This window comes from Equus caballus, chromosome 6, assembly GCF_041296265.1.
Source record: "Equus caballus isolate H_3958 breed thoroughbred chromosome 6, TB-T2T, whole genome shotgun sequence".
Taxonomy (NCBI): domain Eukaryota; kingdom Metazoa; phylum Chordata; class Mammalia; order Perissodactyla; family Equidae; genus Equus; species Equus caballus.
In genome coordinates this window covers 74,025,844-74,048,477 of record NC_091689.1, presented here as the reverse complement: position 1 = coordinate 74,048,477, position 22,634 = coordinate 74,025,844, and the positions used below count along the sequence as shown (strand labels likewise).

Sequence of the window (22,634 nt, the reverse complement as noted above, 5' to 3'; positions counted from 1 at the left end):
TTTCCCAACATGTGGTCTATCCTTGAGAATGTTGCATGTGCACTTGAGAACAATGTGTATTCTGCTGTTTTTGGATGGAGTGTTCTGTATATATCTATTATGGCCATGTGGTCTAGTTTTTCATTTAATTCCACTGTTTCCTTCCTTGTTGAATTTCTGTCTGGATCATCTATCCATTGATGTAAGTGGGGTGTTAAGGTCCCCTACTCTTATTGTGTTGTTGTTAATATATCCTTTTAGGTTTGTTAATAGTCGCTTTATGTATTTTGGTGCTACTGTGTTGGGTGCATATGTGTTTATAAGTGTTATGTCTTATTGATGGAGTGCCCCTTTTGTCATTATATACTGCCCCTCTTTGTCTCTCATTCCTGTTTTATCTTGGAGTCAACTTTGTCTGATATAAGTATGGCAACACCTGCTTTCTTCTGTTTGCCAGTAGCTTGGAGTATTGTCTTCCATTCCTTCACTCTGAGCCTGTGTTTGTCTTTAGAGCTGAGGTGTGTTTCCCGCAGGAAGCATATTGTTGGGTCTTGTTTTTTAATCCATCCTGCCACTCTGTGTCTTTTGATTGGAGAATTCAATCCATTTACATATAGAGTGATTATTGATAGATGGGGGCTTAATGCTGCCATTTTATCACTCACTTTCCAGTTGTTCTGTATTTCCTGTGGATTTCAGACTCCCAATTCAGTTTGCTAGTTCTCTATGATGGTTTTCTCAGTTTTCTCTTTATTTATCAATTGTGTCTCTGTTCTGGTTATTTGTTTAGTGGTTACCATGAGGTTTGTATAAAAAAATCTAATAGATGAGATAGTCCATTTTCTGATAGCCTTTTATTTCCTTAGTCTAAGCCAATTCCATCCCTTTTTTCTTCCCCTTGTAAGTTATTGTTGTCACAATTTTTTTCGTCTTATGTTGTGAGTTTGTGGTTAAAATGACAAGATTAAAGTTACTTTTGATGTTTTCCTTCCCTTTATCTTTAATGTTATAATTAAGTGTGTGCTAACCTGTTCTGATAGAGAGCTGCAGTTTTCTGATTTTGTCTGTTTGTCTCCTTGCTCAAGGCTTTGTAAACCCTTTCTTTTTTTTTTTTCAGATATGAGGGCTTTCTTGATCCTTTCTGTAGAGGACGTCTTGTGCTGATGAACTCCCTTAGCTTTTGTTTATCTGGGAAAGTTTTTATTTCTCCATCATGTCTGAAGGATATTTTTGCTGGATATAGTATCCTTTGCTGAAAGTTTTGTCTTTCAGAATTTTGAACATATCATTCCACTCTCTCCTGTCTCGTAAGGTTTCTGCTGAGAAATCTCCTGAAAGCCTGATAGCTGTTCCTTTGTAAGTTATTTTCTTCTACCATGCTGCCCTTAATATTTTTTCTTTGTCATTAACGTTTGCCAGTTTTACTACTATATACTTTGGAAAAGGTCTTTTACATTGACATAATTAGGAATTCTATTAGCTGCTTTTACTTGTGTTTCTAGCTCCTTCCCCAGGTTTGGGAAGTTCTCAGCTATTATTTCTTTGAACAAGCTCTCTACTCCATTCTCCTTCTTTTCTCCCTCTGGAATACCTATAATCTTTATGTTCCATTTCCTAGTTGAGTTGGATATTTCTTGGAGAATTTCTTCATTTCTTTTTAGTCTTGGTTCTCTCTCCTCCTCCATCTGAGGAATTTCTATATTTCTGTCCTCCATAATATCAGCTCTGTTATTCAGGGAGTCCAGATTTTTCTTTATCTCATCCATTGTGTGTTTTATCTCCAACATTTCTGATTGGTTTTTCTTTGTAGTTTCAAGGTCTTTTGTGAAGAATTCCCTCTGTTCATTAATTTTGTTCCAACTTCATTGAACTGTTTCTCTGAATTTTCTTGTAACTCATTGAGTTTTTTTTATGGTAGCTATTTTGAGTTCTCTGTCATTTAGATTGTAAATTTCTGTGCCTTTAGGATTGATTTCTGGGTGCTTGTCGTTTTCCTTCTGGTCTGGAGTATTAATATATTTCTTCATACTGTTTGATGGTGTGGATTTGTGCCTTCACATAGTGATAGTATCTGGTCGCAGATTCCACCTGCTGCCACTGCAGGGTCTGCGGTGGGTCAGAGGCTGTGAATTTTGAGCCTGCCACTATCCCTGGAAATCTCTGCCTATACTTTGGAATCTATGCTGTTTGGGCCTGTCTGCGATTTCTGGCTTGCTCCCTTGCAGCTGCTGCTTTTCTGACATATGCTCAGGCACTCTGGCCAGAAGGCTGAGCTGGAGCACCTGGTGGGAGGAGGGGTGCTGTCTTTCACGTGTGTAATCCCAGGGGCATTCTCGCTCTGCCCTCTCTATGTGTTCTCCTGGGATGCAGGCTTGATGAAGACACCCACACAATAGCTTAACATCCTCTTTGTGGATCTTTCCCATGGGCTGTGAGGGAACTTGGAGAGAGAAGGCATTCCTGTGGAGAGCTGCCTCCTGCCTGCTGTTTTCTCAGAGCTGCGTGGTCCTGCGCCCTGGGTTGCTGCTTTTCAGGAGGGAGAGGAGATCCCCTTACCTCCTTCCACTTCCTCCCTGGGGCTCCAGCACCTCCACCTTCAGACCTATGGCTGTGTGGATCTCTCACATGTCTTTTCTATTGTGTGAATGTCCTCTGTTGGTTTATGAATGCCCTTTTCGTTGTATCTTAGTGGGGAGAGTTTAAGGGAAGAGCTCACTCCACCATGATGCTGACGTTACTCTTGCTCAGTATCATCTTTTAATACTCCAACCCTCTATATTTAGAAAGTTAGAGCATCCAGATTTGATGTATTTCAGTCATTCACTCTTAGCTGTGTCTGCACATGGAATCACCTTGGTAACTGAAAACCCAAACCAAAAAAGGGTACCTGGGCTCTATCCCAGGATAAATAAATCAGAGTCCCTAAATGTGCGGTCCAGAGGAGGCTAGATCTCTTTTTTTAAAGCTCCTCAGATGATTCCAATGTGTAGTCAGAGTTAGGAATCACTGATTTAGGTTGTTCTTAATGGAAAGATTCGAGTATGCACACTTTTTCTGGTTTAGTACACATTGAAAAAGGAAGTAATTTCATGAACAAGCTTTCTTCATTTAGCATGTGTTTATTCAGTGTCCAGTATGTGCATAGCATTTCTGGGGGATAAAAAATGTAAGTAGTTTTAAAATGGGAGCAAGCTATACTTCATGATATATATGTATTTACTGTGACTGTCTGACTCAGCCCACACGTACTGTAGAGTTTCTGAGAGGGAAGGGATGAATACAGACTAGAGCATATAAAGAAGGCTGTTTGGAAAAGGTGGGATCTAGGCTGCAATAGGAAAGCACAGGGTGAAATGCAGTAACTTGCTTCACTTGACAGCTCCTGATCCCCAGTCTGATTTGGAGAGATCTGACAGTGTAGTTAGCACTTTGATGTTACTCTGCAGGGCAGTGGCTGCACAAGAGAAACAACTGAGGAACTTTGAAAAATACCAGATTTCACTCCTGGAGATTTTTATTCAGTTGATCTGGGTGAGGCCCAAGTATTGAAATTTTTAAAACACTCCCTGTGCTGGTGATGTGCAGCCAGGTCTAGAAAGAACTGGAGGAGGGTTTAACATTCACCCATCCATTCTAAACACATTGGGTATTTTTATGCCACTGGCGCAGGGCAAACAGCAGTGAAAAAAAACAGGAAAAAGTCCCTGTTTATGCTGATGGAGGTGGTAGGGTGCTTATCTTCTTTTCTGGTAGGAGAAGACTGGTAAAAAACTAACAATATCTAATGTGGTAAGTAGAAATAAGTGCTTTGAAGAAAATAAAGCGTAGTGTGGCGGACAGAGTAGTGGGCAGAATGGGGAGTAGAGTTGGAGAGGAGAGGGCTATTTAATATCAGGTTAGGAAAGACTTCCTTGACAATTATCATTTGAGCAGAGACCTGGAAGAAGTGAGTGAGTGAGTAGGCAGAGGGGACAGCAGGGAAAACCCCCAGGCAGGAGTAGCAGCTCACTGAGACTGGATGCTCTGGACTGAATTTGTTCCCCCAAATGTATGTGTTGAGTCCCTAATCCCCAGTGTGACTGTATTTGGAGATAGGGCTTTTAGGAGGTAATTAAGGTAAAGTGAGATCATAAGGGTGAGGTCGTAATGCCATAGGATTGATGGCCTTATAAGAAGTAAGAGGTCTCTCTCTGTCTCTGTGTCCACCATGTACAAGCCAGGAGGAGGGCGTTCACCCCAAATTGAACCCTTGCTGGTCCTTGATCTTGGACTCTCTAGCTTGCAGAACTGTGGGAAAATAAATATCTGTGGTTTAAACCATCTAGTCTGTGGTGCTTTGTTATGGCGGCCCAAGCCAACTAAGACAGAAGAACAGAGAGGAGAGTTGCAGAGCGGAGAGTATAGAAGATGAGGTGGGGAGAGAGACTAAATCATGAAGGGTTGTGGACTAGAGCAAGAATTTTTGGATTTTATTTTCAGTTGCCATATACTCTGGTTGCCAGAGTATAACAAGTGGGGGAAGGGAATTGGGTGGGGAGGAAGAACCCATTAAACGGTTTTAAGCAGAGGAGTGATATAGTTTTATTAACATTTGGAAGGATCAGCTAGCTGCTTTGTGGGAGAATAGTGTGTAGCAAAGCAATTGAGGCATCAGGGGCATTAGTTACGAGAATGTTAGAAGGGTAGTATCAGTGGAGGTAGTGAGAACTCGTCCATTTCTAGATATATTTTGAAGGTAGAGTAGAAAGGATTTGCTGGTGAATTAGATGTGCGTGTGAGAGAAAGAGGGGAGTGAATACTGCTTCTGAGTGAGTGGTCTGACCAACTGGAAAAATGGAGTGCTGTTTCCTGGGATAGGAAGACTGTTAAAGAGTGGAAGAGTGAGAGAAGGGAGGGGTCAAAAGTATATTGTTGAACAAACTAAATTATTTTGAGGTGTTACTAGACATCCAAGTGACGATGTTAAGCAAGCCGCTGGTTATATAAGTCTAGAGTTTAGGGGAGACATTAGGGCTGGTGTTACAAATTTCGGAGTATCTGTATATAGATCAGTTGTTCTCAATCTTGGATGCACTTTAGAATCAGCTTTGAAACCTTGAAAAAATTTCTGAGCCTGGCTTCATCCTTACAGATTCTCACTTAACTGGGAAGTGAGGCTCAGGCATTCTTGTTTTAATTTGATTAGTGGTTAGGTTAAACATTTTTTTACACTTTTTATTGAGGATAATTGACATACAGTGTACTACACACATGAAAGTATACAATTTGATAAGTTTTGACATATGAATACGCCTGTGAAACCATCACCACAATTAACATAGTGAACATGTCCATCATCACCAGAAATTTCTTTGTATGCCTTTTCAGTTCTTCTCTCCTGTGCCTACCTCCCTCCTATCCTCAGTTGCTAGGCAACTACTGATCTGCTTTCTGTACAGATTAGTTTGCATTTTATAGAATTTTATAAATGGAATTATACAGTATGTACTCTTCTGTGTGTCTTCTTAAAACATAATTTTTCTATTCAGCTATATTGTTGCATGTATCAGTAGTTCATTCCTTCCTCTTGCTGAGTAGTATTCCACTGTATAAATGTACTCTGATCTCTTTTTTTAGCTGTTGATGGACATTTGGGTTGTTTTCAGTTTTTGGCCATTACAGATAAAGCTGCTGCGAACATTCGTGTACGAGTCTTTGTATGGACATATATTTCCTTCTCTCTGGGTATATATCTTGGAGTGGAGTAGCTGGATCATATGGATCACGTTTTTTCATGTTTCAACATGAGGGGTTTTGTGTGTGTGACTGTGCTCGTATATATGTGTTCTTGAGTAAAGCTTTTATGCCCAGAAAAGATCATTCAGGGACTACTTTCATTATTAAAATTAATGTTCAGGGTCGGCCCCGTGGCCGAGTGGTTAAGTTTATGTGCTTGGCTGCAGTGGCCCGGGGTTTTGCTGGTTCGGATCCTGGGCACGGACATGGCACCGCTCATCAGGCCATGGTGAGGCAGCGTCCCACATGCCACAACTAGAAGGACCTGCAACTAAGATATACAACTATGTACTGGGGGGATTTGGGGAGATAAAGCAGGGGAAAAAAATGTTCAATTTATTAGTTTCAATTTTAAAATCTAGTTTTTTCTTAAATGTTTCTTCATTTTTACAAATCTATTTATAAAATTTAGCAAAATTTAACTTTTTCCCCCCTAGGCGTAGTTATTTTTATTTTCATTTATTTTTTGAGGAAGACTGGCCCTGAGCTAACATCCATGCCCATCTTCCTCTACTTTATATGTGGGACGCCTACCACAGCATGGCTTGCCACTCAGTGCCGTGCCTGCACCGGGGATCTGAACTGGTGAACCCCGGGCCGCTGAAGCAGAACGTGCAAACTTAACCGCTGTGCCACCAGGCCGGCCCCCCAGGCATAGTTATTTTTAGAAAGCGTCACACGGGGCCGGGTCCTTGGCCGAGTGGTTAAGTTCATGCGCTCCGCTGCGGCGACCCAGGGTTCGGATCCTGGGCGCCGACATGGTACTGCTCGTCAGGCCACGGTGAGGCGCCATCCCACATCCCACAACTAGAAGGACCTGCAACTAAGATATATACAACTATGCACCGGGTGGTGGAGGGGGGGGTTTGGGAAATAAAGCAGGAAAAAAAAAAAAAAAGATTGGCAACAGTTGTTAGCCCAGGTGCCAATCTTTAAGAAAAAATAAAAATAAAAAACTAAAAAGCATCACAGATTAATTCTAATTTGGAACCAGGGCTGAGAACTATTGTGCAGATGATATTTAAAGCCAAGGACTGAATGAGGTTACCCAGGACAGCGTTTGTCAAGCTTTCGCGTGCTTTAAAACACCCATAGTTCTGGGGCAGGGTCTGAGAATTTGCGTTTCTACAGGGCTCTCAGGTGATGATGCCCTCGGTTGGGCTGGTGGACTGCGCTTTGAGTAGCATGTTCCTAGAGGGTTAGTGTAGATAGAAGAGATATCTGAAGACTGAGTCCTGGGGCACTCCAAAATTTAAAAGTTGGGAAAGAGGGAAAGGAGCCAGTAAATGAGACCGTGAAAGAGTGGCTGGTTGAAGGCAGGAGAAAAACTGGAAGAGTGTGGTGTTCTTAGAGGCTTGTGGAGACAGTTTTGTGTGAAGGGAAGGCATGATAAACTCAGTTAAATGCTGCTTGAAAAGACCAAGTAAGATGAGAGCTTCAGTTGACCACTGGATATGGTAAAGTGACTGTTGGTGACCTTGAAAGAAGTAATTTTTGTAGAATGGTAGAGACAAAAGCCTGAATGAGGCGAGCCCAGGAGAGAATGGAGGAAAGAAGTGTGGAGAGTAAGTATATACAAATCATTTGATGCTTATAGTGGAAAAGAGAACAGAGACATGGGGCAGCGGCTAGAAAGAGAGGTGGACTTTGGAAAGGGCTCTTTCCCCCTTTTTAGGTAAGAACTGTTATAATGTGTTTGTATACTGACAAGGTATTATCTGATAGAGGAGGGAAAATTGTTGGAGCATGAGAGAAAGGAGGTCAGTAGCAAGAGTGGTGTCCTGGAGAAGGGATCCACTGGACAGATAGAGACATGACTTTAAATTGGAATATGGATAGGGAAATTGGAGTATATGGGCACAGATGGGAGTTTGTGGAAATTTTAATCAAATACCTTCTGTTTTTCTCTGAAATAAGAATGAAGGTCACCTCATGATAAAATGGCACACATAACAGTAAGTTTTGTTCAGTGCTTTGTCCCCAGTGCTCGGAACAGTGACTTGAACTTAATGAGTGCTTAGTAAATATTTGTTAAATACATGTTAGGAAGAGTAATCTTGGATTGGAGGGGAGAAGGCAAGGAGTCAAGTAGGTAGTGTAGAAGGCTGCATTGGGTTAGGCTAGAGTGGTGTTTGTGGGAATGATAAAAGGGAACCATTTGAATAATGTAGAAGAAAAATTGAAAGAACTTGATGTTTATTTGGCTAAGAAAAAGGAAAACTTGAGAATGACCTGTTTGTAAGCACGTCCTTGGTCTTTCAAATTAAGTGAACTGTGATTTTGTTTGATGATTTGAGGGATTTTTCAGAGACTCACTTGCTGAACGCTCTAACCTAGTTTCTATAAAGCTGATGTAGTCATCTATTTTGTCCTTACCAAGGTCTAGCTTAGTAGCTGCCAGGAATCAAGCCTGCCCTGCCGCTACCTCCCAGGAGTTTGGGGAAAGTTGTATTCTGGGCTTCGGCAGAAGTGTTTGATGTTGAAAATTAAATATATATAGACCTTGGAGTAAAAACTCTTCAAAATACTCAGCATAGATCCTTGAGATGGTGAAAGATATTGTTCCTTATATTCTATAAGTACACCTAGGCAAGTGACAAGAAGAGAGAGTACGTAGAACCTGAGGTGTAAATTTAATTGGCATAGTGTGAATACCTTGGATCAGCGGTTTTCGAATTGTATTCCTTACAACCACACCTCAGGAATAACTGGGAGGTGTGAGGATGAGCACTGAGCAAATGAGGGCTCAGGAGTCTGCGCAGAAACTTCATACAGAAGTTGAGTTTTTTCCAGTTTTGTATATTGAGATTCCTGGTAAGATTTTGTTAGCATAATGATTTTGCTGCAAAAATAATAACAAAACATTTAAATATCATTACTATAGGTAATATCTGAATTTTGCTGATAAGTCAGATAGTGCTAGTATTAGCAGAGTAGATTGTTTTCATTATTTGGAGGTGGGGAAAATCACTTACAAAGGACTCTTTCATCCTTTGATTTAGTAGTCAAATTTTTTACATTAAATTCTTCATTCCATTTTCGTGAAAAGAATAAATGGTTCAAAAGCAAGATGCCATCAATACTTTTTTCAAGAAAGTGAATCCCTGAAAGTTGGCACCTAGTCAAATCAATGTTCACACAATTGGTTAGTAGTTGTATTTATGCATCATATTTAACTGGTGTTTATGATGATCATTAATATGACAAGATGTTTATTGAGCATCTGATACATATAACATCCACAGTACTAGATGTTGAGGATACAAACACAGGTAAGATGTGATCTTTTCCTATGTTAGGGATAAGAGTCCAGTTGTGGGGAGATAGAACACAGCCGTAAAAGGATCGATAGCATTACACAGGAGTGTGGAAGAGTACAATTCTGCAGAGGGGCTGCAGGGCTTCCACACATATTTGATGCACATTTCTTTTAAAAATATTTTAACCATTAGAAAAACACAAATAAAATAACATGTTATGTAAATGTGTTCTATGCACCAAATATTAACATGCACAGAAGGGAGACCACTAAGCTAATTAATTTATTTTGCAGATTAATTCACACTTTATTTTACAATTTCAAAATAAGTAGCAAAGTCTTTATTTCTATTTCTCAAACTCGGTGAATAAAGACACATAGCCCTAGCAACACCTTTTAGTCATCATTTTCCTCCTTCCACCTCTGTCCTCACATAATAGCTTTGCTCTCAAGCTTGCTCCTTACAATCTCTCCACCTGCCACAACAAAACAAAACAAAACCTCTTTGAGCAGTTCTTTCTTTCCTTCTGATTCTCCATCATAAAATCTCAAAAACTGATCTGTCGTGTAAGACCTGTCTCAGAAAGCCTGGGAGGGGAAGGGTCTTTGAGCAGGCCAGGCTAGAATGCTCTTCAGAGGGCTGTGGGAAGAAATCCAGGGAATTCACAGGAAGTAACTATACATCCCTTCGTGCTTATTAACCCTTTGTAGGCTGCATGGTACTAGAGCTCTCTGACTATGAGTCTTTAAATGACCACATTCTGGATGATTTTTTTTGCAAACTCAAGAAATGTTACATGAACAATATATTTTTAAGGACAAAAAGGAAATATGGTTTTTCACCTGAGAGTCATTCAACAGAAGTATTGCAATATTTTGCAACAATGAACCTGAACCATCTTGTTTTACTATAGACATGATGGTATTTGTTCATCTTCTATAACATTTGGCATCAAAATTTTCTTGCCATGATTCATAAATGGACAGATGCTGAAGGGTAGGTATATCTAGTCTAAAAATGAAAATGGTAATTTTGGAGCAAAGAAAATGTCCTCTCTTCAAAAAATTGAGTTGTCAAGGTTTTCAGAATAGTGTTTTGACAATGCAAGAGCAAGAAGAAGTGGAAGTAAAGATAAGCCAAATCTATTAGAGATGTATTTGAAATCAAGAATCAGTACTTAGCAGATAGATACATTGCTAGGATTAGGCCTAATAGCTGATGAGGAGTTAGTTACATTAAAAAAACCTTTGTTTATTTCAGGTCTGTATACTTTCAAAACCAAGTTATTATGGAATAAAAGTTTGGGCTTACTATGTTTTAAAGTCTTATTAAAATTTTTAATATTCACTGTTCTTTTATTTCTTCGTAAATTATTCATAAAATGACAACATATTTTTAAAAGAAGGAGTCATGGTGATGGCTGTTTTTCCTGGTGTACTGATGGTTTAAACATGAATTAAAGTTCTTTCCACCCTGTCTATAGTAAGCCCCCCCCTTTTTTTAAATCACAGCACACAGTTTTGTTCTTCTTAGTGTTTTTGACAAAATTTACTTTTGTTTAGTTTTCTTTTGTGTGGTTTCTGTCTCATCCACTAAGTAAGCTCTGTGAGAGCCTGGACTTTCTCCGTCTTGTTCATGGGGAATCTCCAGCACCTTACCTAGTACTTGACATGTGTCAGTGTGAAATAACATTTGCCTCACAATGTGGCTGCTTATAAAATCTTCCTTGGTTAGATTTTTGGCCTTTTATTAGGAGTGTATCAACAGACTCACAGCAGGTTTGGGTTTAGTTCAGCCTTTTTTACTTATTGAGATTTATTATATCGTTTCAATTTACCATATATTTTAGTGTCATGAAGCAAATTACTTCTTTCTGAGCTATGAATAATACTGCCTCTTTTAGAAAAGAATCAGTAATTGTTTCATGATCTTGTTTATTTTGCCTTTCCAACTTGACAAAGCTAAGTTTGGATGAGGTTGATGAAGCTTAAAGCATTTTTCTTATACTATTTGACACACAGCGTTTTTGTTGAGAGTTGGTGAGGGTGGAGGGCAGACACATAGTTAGAAACAGCATTATCAAGTCAACATCCGCCAGCCTCCTACTCACATGGGAGGTCAAACGGCTCCTAAAAATATTTTATTCTAATGAATAGAAGATATCCATTAAATGGTTGTTGACATACTTCCCTTTTTTCTCATGTTACTGTAAATCAACAGACCTGCCAAACTTTATACAGTCTATTTGGGCTATTTATAAAAGATACATAAGGAAACATAGGGATCCCCAAATTTTTGGATACCGTATTTCACAAGTTATAGCTGAATCATGACATACGTGCATATGTAGATGACAGTAGAGTGCCTTTGGGATATGGCTGATAGCACTTATTTTATTAACTAGATGACCTTTTTCTTCTCCTTATCACAGAACCTTTGGCATTACAGGTGTGTTGTCAAAACCATGAATGAGGGGCCAGCCCTGTGGCTGAGTGGTTAAGTTTGCTCCCTTGGCTTTGGCAGCCCAGGGTTCCACTAGTTTGGATCCTGAGTGCGGACCTAGCGCTGCTCATCAAACCATGCTGAGGCAGCATCCCACATAGCACAATCAGAACGACCCACAGCTAGAATATACAACTATGTACCAGGGAGCTTTGGGGAGAAAAAGAAGATTGGCAACAGATGTTAGCTCAGGTGCCAATCTTTAAAAAAAAAAACAACAAAACCATGAATGATAAATCCCTGAACATAAAAAGGTATACTTTATAAATGATACCCTGCCCCCTATTTCCTGAGTTAACTATCTCCCACCTCTAAAATTCCCTATCTTCCAAATTTTTCTCATTAAGTAGAAAAGGGATCACCGTTAAACCTTCTTAAGCTCCCTGGAGATAGAAGGGCTTTCTTTTTAATAGGGCATGGTGAAGGTGGGTCAATTTCTGATTTTGTAAAAACATCATCAATAAGCTATGTATCTCCTGCCTTCAGTGAAGGATCTTAAAGCTCATTCAGCCTCTGGAGAGCAGCAGAGAGCTTTATTTCAATAATTAGGCTATATGTATACATATATTTATATTTTTTGCTGCTTTTCTCCCAAAGTTGAACCAGATCAGATAATTTTAGAACAGAGGAGCAAAGTCATAATTTTTACATGAAAGTCAACCTTCTAACTGAAATAAGAATAAAAGAATGAAATAGTGCACATTTAGGAAAGTCTAGTTTAAAAAGAGAGAAAAAGATATAACTACTCAAAAACAGAAATAAATTTCTTAAGGCAAAAGAGAACTACTATAGAAAATTTGTTGGTTATTAAAAAATAGCAAAATCAACAACCAACAACACTAGGTACAGAGATTACATAGTAGCTCATCAGCCCACTGGTCTCACGTTTCCACTTGCCTGAAGGACAGCTTTGCTTATATTTTATAAAATCTACAAACCCACATGACCAACACCAAGTTCATCAGTCCCTTTCTTTAGTAATGTCCTGTTCTTGGCTTCCTGCAACTGCCTGTCTTAGTCCATTTGAGCTGCTATAACAAAAATACCGTGAATGGGGTGGCCTATAAACAACAAACACATTTGCCTCTCACAGATCTGGAGGCTGAGAAGTCCAAGATCATGGCACTGTCAGATTCCATGTCTGATGAGGACCCACTTCCTCACTAACAGCCATTCTGTCACTGTAACCTCACATAGCAGAAAGAGCAAGGGATCTCTCTGAGGTCTCTTTTATAAGACCATTCGTGAGGGGTCCACCCACATAACCTAATCACCTCCCAAAGGTGCCACCTCCTAGTACAATCACCTTGGGGGCAAGATTTCAACATGAATTTGGGGGGAACACAAACATTCAGTCCCTAGCACTACCCTTCCAAATTCCCCCATTTCTTTCAGTTTTGCTACCATTTAGGAAGAATTCTTTATCCCTCTTACTCAGGTACACATCAGGTTGTACTATCCTTCTGAAATGTCAACAGATTCACTGCTTCAATTCCCTTCCCCTGACTACACCATAGAATAGATCCTTATCACTATTACTTCATGTCTAGTTTGATGTGGTAGTCTTCTAGCTTATCTCCTGATTCCAGTCTCTCACCTGACCAATTCAACTATTGTTCTTTCTGTGTTGGTTTTGCTTGTAAGAGAGTGTACGTTTATTGAGTATTCTGTTCTTACCACTGAGAGTAGAACACTTAGGAGAATTCTAGATTCAGAACTGATTTAAAAATTGTTAATTTGTTAACTCAACCTCGTGGTTTTATGAAGCAAATCATGGTCTACTAATATGCTTTCATTTTCAGATCAATGGGCCATATAAAAAAGTGAAAAAGATTCTAGGAAGACTCTGGAGAAATAAAACTTGTTAAATATGAAAAAGACTTGGCAGCGGTTGTATCGTAAGATTCATGAGTTGAGGAGTTAGGATTATCCCTTTCTCATGTAAAAGCTAGACTGAGGAACAGTGTCACATAATAGATGGGACCAACTTGGAGACAGATACAGGAGGGGTGGGGGAGTCATTGATCATGTTATAAAAATATCCTGTACCTAACCACAGCACAATAGTGATATTCTTGAAATTCTTCGTGATTAGAGAATCCATGATTGAGATATTTAGATCTTATGGGAAAAATGGCATTGGGATACCAAGGTCATTATCCAAATGACCACGAATCCAAAGAAACCTAGAAAAATATTCAATTTTACTTAAAGGGAATAATAAAGAAAGAGAATATAAATAAATTATATATTGTAAGTTAGTAATAATGGCTACTAAATAACTAATGTCAATTTAGTGATTGCTAGAAACTTCAGGATTTCTATTCTAGGTTGAAAAGAATCTAAATTTATTTTAACGTTTGAAATTTTATTGCAATTCAATTTAATTTATTAGCGTTTTTTAAAATTTATTTTGCATTTAATTTTGAGATGGAGAAAGCAACAGTACAAAATGTAATAAAGGAAGTTGTCAGACCCTCATTTGTCATGGAAGGAGGACATTCAGAAAACCCTGATACCTCAGGAGACCAAATGATGACTACACCTCAATTGCGTTTTACATCTTGGAGTGACTCTCAATTTAGGTGACTCACTGTTCACTAGGTACTAGTCTAAACGAATCTTTTCTCAACCTTGCCACACCTTTGAGCTTTCTTTCTCTTCCCATATTCCAACATAATTAAAGAAATTAATTCTTGCTGCTCTTACTTTTTCACTTATGTGTAGTGAGTGGTTGATCCTGGCCAATGAGTAAGCTTAGAGACAGTACTCCTTTGCTTTTTCTTTTTTTTTTTTTTGAGGAAGGTTAGCCCTGAGCTAACTACTGCCAGTCCTCCTCTTTTTTGCTGAGGAAGCCTGGCGCTGAGCTAACATCCGTGCCCATCTTCCTGTACTTTATATGTGGGATGGCTACCACAGCATGGCTTGCCAAGCAGTGCCGTGTCCGCACCCGGGATCAGAACTGGCAAACCGAGAAGCAGAACATGCGCGCTTAACCACCGGGCCGGCCCCAGTACTCCTTTTCTTAAAAAACATCTTCCTTCCTCGTTAAACCTGATTTTATCATTCATTGATTCTTCCACAGACACTAAGTATCTAGTATTTATCTAGTATTCAGTACTGTGCTAGATACCAGTTACAGAGTGGTGTATAAAGCTGACTTCATCCCTTTCCTTGAGGCATTTGTATCCTAGAAAAGGAAACAGACAATAAAATGGCAGCTCCTTCCCCAGCACTCCCTATGTTCCTTCCGTACTTAATTTTTTTCCATAGCATTTATCAGCATCTAAGACTCTATGTTTGTTGTTTGATTCCACCCACAGAGTGTTGGCTACCTGAGGGCAAGGATTTCTGTATGTTTTGCTAGAGGAATATTTGTTGGGTGAGAAAGTGAGAAAGGCACATCTAATTAGTCACCATGTCCCCTTGATTCTGCTGCCTCAGCCTGTCTTAAACAACCCCACTGCTGCTTCCGAAGTTCAGCCCTTTTTATTTTTGCCTCATCTATTATTAAAGCAGCTTCCTAACAATTTCCGTGCCTCTGTTGTACCTTTTCCCTTCAGACTACTGCCAGTAATCTTTGTAAAATTCAACTCTGAATTGCTTCAGTGATCTCCCATCTTTTAAGGGTGAATTATTAGACTCTTCAGCTTTTCGTTATACGGTTACTTCCCATCTTGTCCAGCCTTGCTTATTTCATTTCTCGGCTGCTCCCTGCTCTCCATCACAAACTTTATGCTACAGTAGTCCCAATATATTGCACTTCTTCAAGCTTCTTTGCAAACTGTGGTGGCTAGATTAGAGGCATCAGCACAGCTTGGAAATTAGTTAGAAAGACAAATTATTGGGCCCTACCCCAAGGCCTGCTGAATCAGAAACCCTGGGAGTAGGGCTAAGCAAGCTAAGCGAGCCTTCCACGGGATCCTGATGTACCTGAAATTTGAGAACCACTGCTCTAATCTTTTTTTTAAAGTTCATTTCCTTAACAAGCTCAGCCATTAATTACCATGCTTTCAATATCGCTTTCATTTGTGTAACTCTTAATCTACATCATTAACCCTGTTTTCTGTGTCAGTCCTACTTTTTAAATTGTATATTGGACATCTTGCCTGGACATCCTTCCTGTTCTACTTCAGACTCTGCAGGCTCAAAACAAAATTAATTATCCAGCTACTGAAATCTGTTGTACATACTGTTTCCTATTTCCTCCTTCAAGCTTTGAGTTGTAGACTGGGCGATATTTCTCATTAGTTTCTGTTTTGTCTTGCTCTAGAGAAACAAAAAAAGATTTTTTAATAACTCTACTGACCAAAATAGGGTCAGGATTTTCCAGGCCATAAAATTGCTATTGTTTGTAGACTTTCTTGTTAGGGTGTATTTTTATCTTATTCTCCCTTAATTTTTCCCTCCCACTCCATTACCTCTCCTTGGTCTTCCTTCTCTTTCTCATTTTAAGAACTTAGAGACTATTTACTTTGGAACTTGACCTCAGTTGCCCAAGTTCTACCATGAAGCTGGAGGGATCCTTGACCGTGGGCCACTAGAGTGACAGCTTGTATTGGCAACAAAAATTGAAGCCGGGCAACATTTCACATATCTCAGTGCAGTTCCTGCAGTAGGTTCTTAATAAAACCCTTTTTACATGAATAAGTGAGTAAGTAGGCAAGTCTGAAAGGACTGGGCAGATCTCCAAGGTCAAAAGAGCATGATGAGATTGTGGCTAGAGACACAAGGAACCTCAAGGATTTGAGCAATAAGGAATGAGAAATTTGGACACTGAAATATTATTAAATGAATAAATGAAAGATTTTAAAGGAAAGAACAAATAGCCATTGTCACAGGTAGTTAGATATTTCCTTCTCTTAGGGAGGAGGGATAGGTATAAATGTTATTTCAGTGTAAACTTTCAAATTTAATTTTTAAAATTCGTGTTTATTTATATGTGTGGTTCCCTATGAGCATTCAGTTTGATGTAGATTTTTAATCTCTTGTTGATTTATGTAACAGTTATATTCTAATGATTTGGCCACATATCTTGAGCTATAACTTTTAACTGTTATTATAGTTCTATTTCTGTTGGATAGGAAAGACAGTAATATTTGTGTGTATAAATATATCTCTTAAATTGCACATCTGAATTACCTCACGTATGAGGAATTTTTATACATGAAAATCATAATGTGTATCTCTTCTCATAATTTGAACAATTCCTTTATAAAGAACATGTATTTTTAAGTTATAATAATAAAAAACCCTTTCTCTTTGACATGCACACAGGAAGCCTCGACCTGTCTCCCAGTTGGTGGCACAGCAGGTTACTCAGCAGTTTGTGCCCCCTACACAGTCAAAGAAAGAGAAAAAAGAGAAAGTAGAAAAAGAAAAAAGTGAAAAGGAAACAACTAGCAAAAAGAACAGTCATAAGAAAACCAGGTAAACTTGAAGAGTGTTTTACAGCTCTTTTGAAATAAAATTAACCATTTAATATTCTCTTTTAACATTGGTATATGCAAAGTGGAAGTAAAAGATTTCATCTTCTTTATTATAAAATATTATGAAAGTGTTTTTCTGAGTTTGAAAGGTAGATTAGACATTAAGCACAGAGGCCACAAATGTAAGCTTAGATGTGAGGATGCTTCCTTTTTTCTTTTTTTTTTTACTAGATTAAAAGATGTTCATGTTTGAGCTATTTCTTTTTCACTCATAAAGCCAAGAGTGATATTCACAATACTGAACAGATATTTGCATGGGCTTTAATCAGTCAAAATGGTCATGGGTCCAAGCAGAACAATCATGATGCCCTTATCAGTGCACACCAGTGGAGTAACAGCCCTGCATATAACTCAACCTTAGCTGTTATTAACTTCCTCTGTGGTGCAACCATGTCATTGCTGTTCTAAAACATCTATTTTAATAGAATCGATAAGCTCTCTGCAAAATTATGATAAAATTATAAATGCACAATTAAGAGACTATTAATTCTAGAGTACTACAATTTTTTCTCATTGAAGAAGATTCATAAATGATTGCTTTGCTTAATGTTAATGATTTGAAACATTTAGTTATATTTTTGTGGCTAGTTACACATAAATATAGAGCTTTAAACATAGCTGTATTCATTTTGTTATTTTTACTCAATTTATTATTCCTTATATGCTCAGAAAGTTGGTAGAGAGAAAAGCTTAGTTTAAAATTTTATCATCTTTTGTGTTTAGGCCAAGATTGAAAAATGTGGATCGGAGTAGTGCTCAGCATTTGGAAGTTACTGTTGGAGATCTGACAGTCATTATTACAGACTTTAAGGAGAAAACAAAGTCACCGCCTGCATCTAGTGCTGCCTCTGCAGATCAACACAGTCAGAGTGGCTCTAGCTCTGATAACACAGAGAGGGGAATGTCCAGGTCATCTTCACCCAGAGGAGAAGCCTCATCATTGAATGGAGAATCCCATTAAAGTTTATTTTCTCCAATTTCTTAGTCACTTCTCTCATACCATGCAAATACACAGATTATGCCAAGAAGTACCACATTTTCATGACAAACATATTCATGCACAATCCATAATTTGCGTTTTACATGAAATAGAAATTTATTAGAATTTGTTAGATTTTATTGCAATCTACCAAACATTTCCAGACTCAACATTTTGGTCTTCACAGTTAAAGGTGCCATGAAAATGTGGTTGAATTATTCATTATGCAGTGTTATTGGTAAGTCTATTTTCACTTTTAGTTTAGTGAATTCTAACACATAATTCTTGAATTCTCTACTATTGGCATGTAACGAATTAAAATTTTTATAACATAGTGCAAGCTGCCTAAATATGTATTATTTGAGAATTGTGAAACAAATAGTTATATGTATACAAGTCAAAGATCAACTTAATCAACTATTGCTGCAACAGGATTTTCTTAATGGTTATCCTCTTAAATACACCTGCTGGTACTTGGTGTGGCTAAATAGGAAAATTGTTATTAAATAAAGAATTTGTATGAACCATTGCCAATGTTTTTGACACATTTTACTAAATTATTGTTTCTGAATTATGTTTCTGGTTTTATCTGTTTTTTTGCTTATCTTTCAAAACATTCATTTATTGTCATGTTTACTAGCAGACTAGTAAACAATAAAACTGATTATTTAGCTTTATAATTCAGGTTTAGTGCTATTGTCATTGAACACTGGTATTTTCTGTATTATATAAAATGTTAAAATTCAAATAATTATAAGCATTCGGCAAAAAACGGAAGAGAAAAGAAATCTGCCATATTTTAAAAGCTGCAATTTTGGAAAAGCTTTAACTTAATAGTTTTATCACTGTTTCCTTGCCCCAAACTTACCCAGGGTCATAGAAGTATGAATCTAATTAATACAGAAATGGGAACTGTTGCACAGAACTGGAAAATAACTAATCTTAAATCAGTTTAATTGGCCTCCTATTAAATATAACAATTCCTATAAAATCATAGTGCCCTATTTTCAGACACAACTGCAGTTTATGCATTTATCAGTATCCTGAAATAAAAAAGTATTTACAGCCCCACTTACTATTATGTAAAATTACCAATAAAATATTTTTATGACTACCGATTTTGCATTTTTGTTTACAACTAACGAAGTATTTTATGTTGTATTTAAAAATCCAGCCTAGAAACCACACAGTACTTCTTAAATTCTCCAAGGGTCTCCTGCTTTCTCTTAGCCATTTGCTTAATGTATATCCACCAAAGGAGACTTCTGAAATATAAATGAACCTAAAGACATAACTTGAATACAAAATATCACATAAAGACATCATGGTATCATTTGAAGAAAAAAACTTGTAGACCCTGACTGATGGTTGTGATATTTGGTGGTTTCGCGTGGTAATGTGATTTTCTGTTTAATTGCAGTACTTTTTACAGGCACAATGGTACTGTCTTTTTTTGTAATATGCTAGTTGTGAAATACAGTTAATTGCATACAGTAAAAATCTGTGATTAAAACATTTATATACCTCATTCTTTAGTGTTGTTAAATGAAAAATTAAAATTTGTTTTTATTATAAGATACTTTCAATGGAACCCCAAGTAACTGATTATGTTCTTTTAAAATATGAAATTTTTTGTCTTATTTTATTCTCTGTTTTTCACATTTCAAATGTTTTATATATATATATATTCATTTTTAGACATAGTAAAAATTACAAATAATTGTAATAGAGAAAATATTCTAATTTTTAAGTCAAAACTATGCTTTAGAGGTACTGGGTCTTCTGATGATCATATACTTTCAGGATGTATTTTAAATAGACTGTAAGAGAGAGAAAAATTTGGCAGAAGATGGGATTTTTACCTGAATGGGGCATAGTCATCTTTCTACATAGCGGGGGAGACAGTATATCATGGAAATCAAGAGTCCTAACTGGTGTCTGGCGTTTGAATCCCTGTTGTAGAACCTAAGTGAGCTTGAGTAAGTTACTCAACATCACTTCTCATCTATTACAGAGGGCCAGTGATAATCATATCTAACTCATAGGGTTGTTGGGAGGATTAACTGTCAGTCTGTATAAAATTCTTAACGATTACCTGATACATACTAAATCCTCAGTAAATGTGAGCCTTTACTATCTTTATAGGTAAAATCCTATTACAAAAATGCTTTTTATAACAAAAATTATTTCCATGCCCTCTCGAATGACCGAAAGGAATTGTGTTCTCTAGGTTACGCTGAATTTTCTACATGCAGTGTTTGTTCTGATCCCAGACCACCCATCTTTCTGTAGTTAAGGGACCTGATGAGATGGCGTGCACTATGAGACAGGAGGAATGGACTGAGTTAGCTAGTTTGAAATTTTGTTTTCCTTTCATTAATCACAATTATCCTTGCTCCTTTTGTTTCGCCCTACCTCAAATACATTTCCAACCAGGAAACAGACCCAAATTCCATAAATACTTACACCTAATGTTAAAATATGCAAAAAGATTCAGAGCCTGGGCTTAGGCTGCATTTTAGCTCTGTTACATCCATTTACCCTGTGGTTTTAGCAGTGAGTTCTTTTAGCCAAATTCCATACAAAAAAGAGAATTTGGATGTTTTTCAGAGTATAATTATTACCTTATTTTGATATAAGTAAGAGTGAAGATATAATTTGAAGCATACAAGGATACATATTCTTAAAACTTTTTTGTATTACACAGTAGAAGTAGTTGACTTAATAACTTAAAGGTTTTATTTTTATTAAATGCTTTCCTAAAATTATAGTGATGATAGTAGACAAAGTGAAAACATTAACAAAGGAAGAAGAACCTCAGCTTTTCTAAGTCAATAGCATATTTATTGCCATTCTTTTAGAGAAAAAAATTCTTATTACCTGAAAAGAATGTAGTTTCTGCATATTATATGTATTAATGCTAAATGGTCTAGAAGTTTTAGTTTCTACTGAGGGCCTTATTTTACTTACTTTGTTGGTCTGCAACTTACTCTTATCTGCAATCTTTTAAAGACCTGATATAGGAACTGGGCCGTTGAGAGAAATTTCTGTACTGTACTTTGAAAATTAAGTGAAAACAGAAACGAGTGTGTGTGTGAGAAGGATAACTATAAAATAATACTGCCCCCCGCGTTCAATCCTGGGCACCTTCATGTGTCTTGATCAACTAAAATGTAAAAAAATTGAATTGTAGAAAAGTCATCAGTGACAAAAATAGCTGAGCAGAATCAAGAGACAACGAAGGTTACAGAATACAGGATGTGACTGAACATTTTGTGAAAGCAGAAGAAAAAGAATGCCCTCACTGGCTACTGAGGGCGATGAGAAATAAGCCCCACTAATATCAAAGGCAAGCAAGGAGAGGACTGGCAAAATAATGAGGGAAGAGGAAGGGGAAAATCAAAGGCAGCAAAAGAAGTAGCAGAAATTAGGAAATAAGGCACTGGGATGCAATCTGGACAATAATAGGAAGGGAGAGAGAACAAAGAGAACTTGTAGCACGTCGTCTCAGAACATTTTAAAAACATCATATGTCATTTTTGTAATGACTCAGTCATGAAAGCTTCAGTTGTGTTCAGTAGACTGTTGACTAGGGCAGCAATATGTGTAATAACTTTAGAATAATTTTCTTCAAAATCACTTCCTTTTAAGAAGCTGTCATAGACAAGTTTTACCTTGAATTATATGAAGACTTTACTTTCCTGAATGCGCATCCCTGCTAGCCCAGACAATTCCAACGTTATGTTTTTAGTGTGGCTTTGTATTTAGCTAGTGCAGCTATTCCTGCCTTTATGGAATGGGCCAATTCTGGAGCATATGAAATGCCATGAGGAGACCGGGTAATTCTATGGAAAAACCAAGTAAAGCTCTGAAAAGTTTCAGTGCTCTGGGACACGTTTCATGTTCTGAATCGTTTCTCGGTGTTCTTTTTTCTGTCAGTACAAGTTGTAGAGTGTGGTAGCTATTTTACTGTTGTAATATTTTCAGTGTTTTCCTGATCTGGGTTTCCTTTACATCAGTATTATTCAATTCAGTGCACATTTATTGAGTATATTTTGTGTGCTAGGCGCTGGGCTAGAGATTGGTTACAAAGAGGACAAAGATGAGGAATTCACATCTTAGAGATCTGTAAACGGTTACAGTGCCATCAGTGCAACAATAAAGATGTGTATAAGATACAGAAGTAACAGAGAAGAGGGAGTGCTTGCCACATTTTTGTTTCTAGAAAATTCAGCATGGCCTTAAGTATCCACTGAAAATGTTAAGATCTCATTTTGGTAGTTGCAGCTGATGATGTTGGGTATCACTGTAGTTTTAGCCAGCTACCATTTTGAATTTTTTTCACCTTGAGTTTTCAAAAGTTTAAGACTTTGAGCTATGTAATGTGAGATGATCATTTTCCTATACTAATTTTTAAAAATCAATAAACAGCTGAATGAGGTCTGCTATTGCCTTTTTGTGAAGCTATTGAGGAAACATTACATCATTCAGGATCTAAATGAGAAATCTTATTCACACCTGTTTCAGGAGAGGCTTTACTTCACTTGAGAAATCAGTTTGCCTTCTTATGGACAATGCAAATCTTTAATTGATTGTCCTCAGTTTTTCCTTTGGTCGTGAGAAATCTCAGATTAAAATTAGGCTTTTAAT

At 37.6% G+C, this 22,634-nt stretch overlaps 1 protein-coding gene across 18 annotated transcripts in view; it reads left to right on the top strand.

Annotated features, from left to right (window-relative positions):
* YAF2 (YY1 associated factor 2) overlaps nt 1–22,425 on the top strand; it is a 77,468-nt gene extending 55,043 nt beyond the window's left edge. For 10 of the 18 annotated variants that reach the window (XR_011440032.1, XR_002808715.2, XR_011440035.1 and 7 more), the window contains 2 exons: nt 16,794–16,946; nt 17,729–19,512. Coding sequence is in view for 11 of the 18 variants with exons in the window: in XM_023643381.2 (XP_023499149.1) it covers nt 16,794–16,946; nt 17,729–17,966 (391 nt within the window). In the remaining 7 variants the exon portion in view is untranslated. Of the gene's footprint in view, nt 1–13,946; nt 14,102–16,793; nt 16,947–17,728 lie in introns of those variants that run through there. The other 8 variants (XM_070271245.1, XM_023643391.2, XM_070271247.1 and 5 more) reach the window with 4 other exon arrangements.
* Nucleotides 22,426–22,634: the final 209 nt, after the last annotated feature.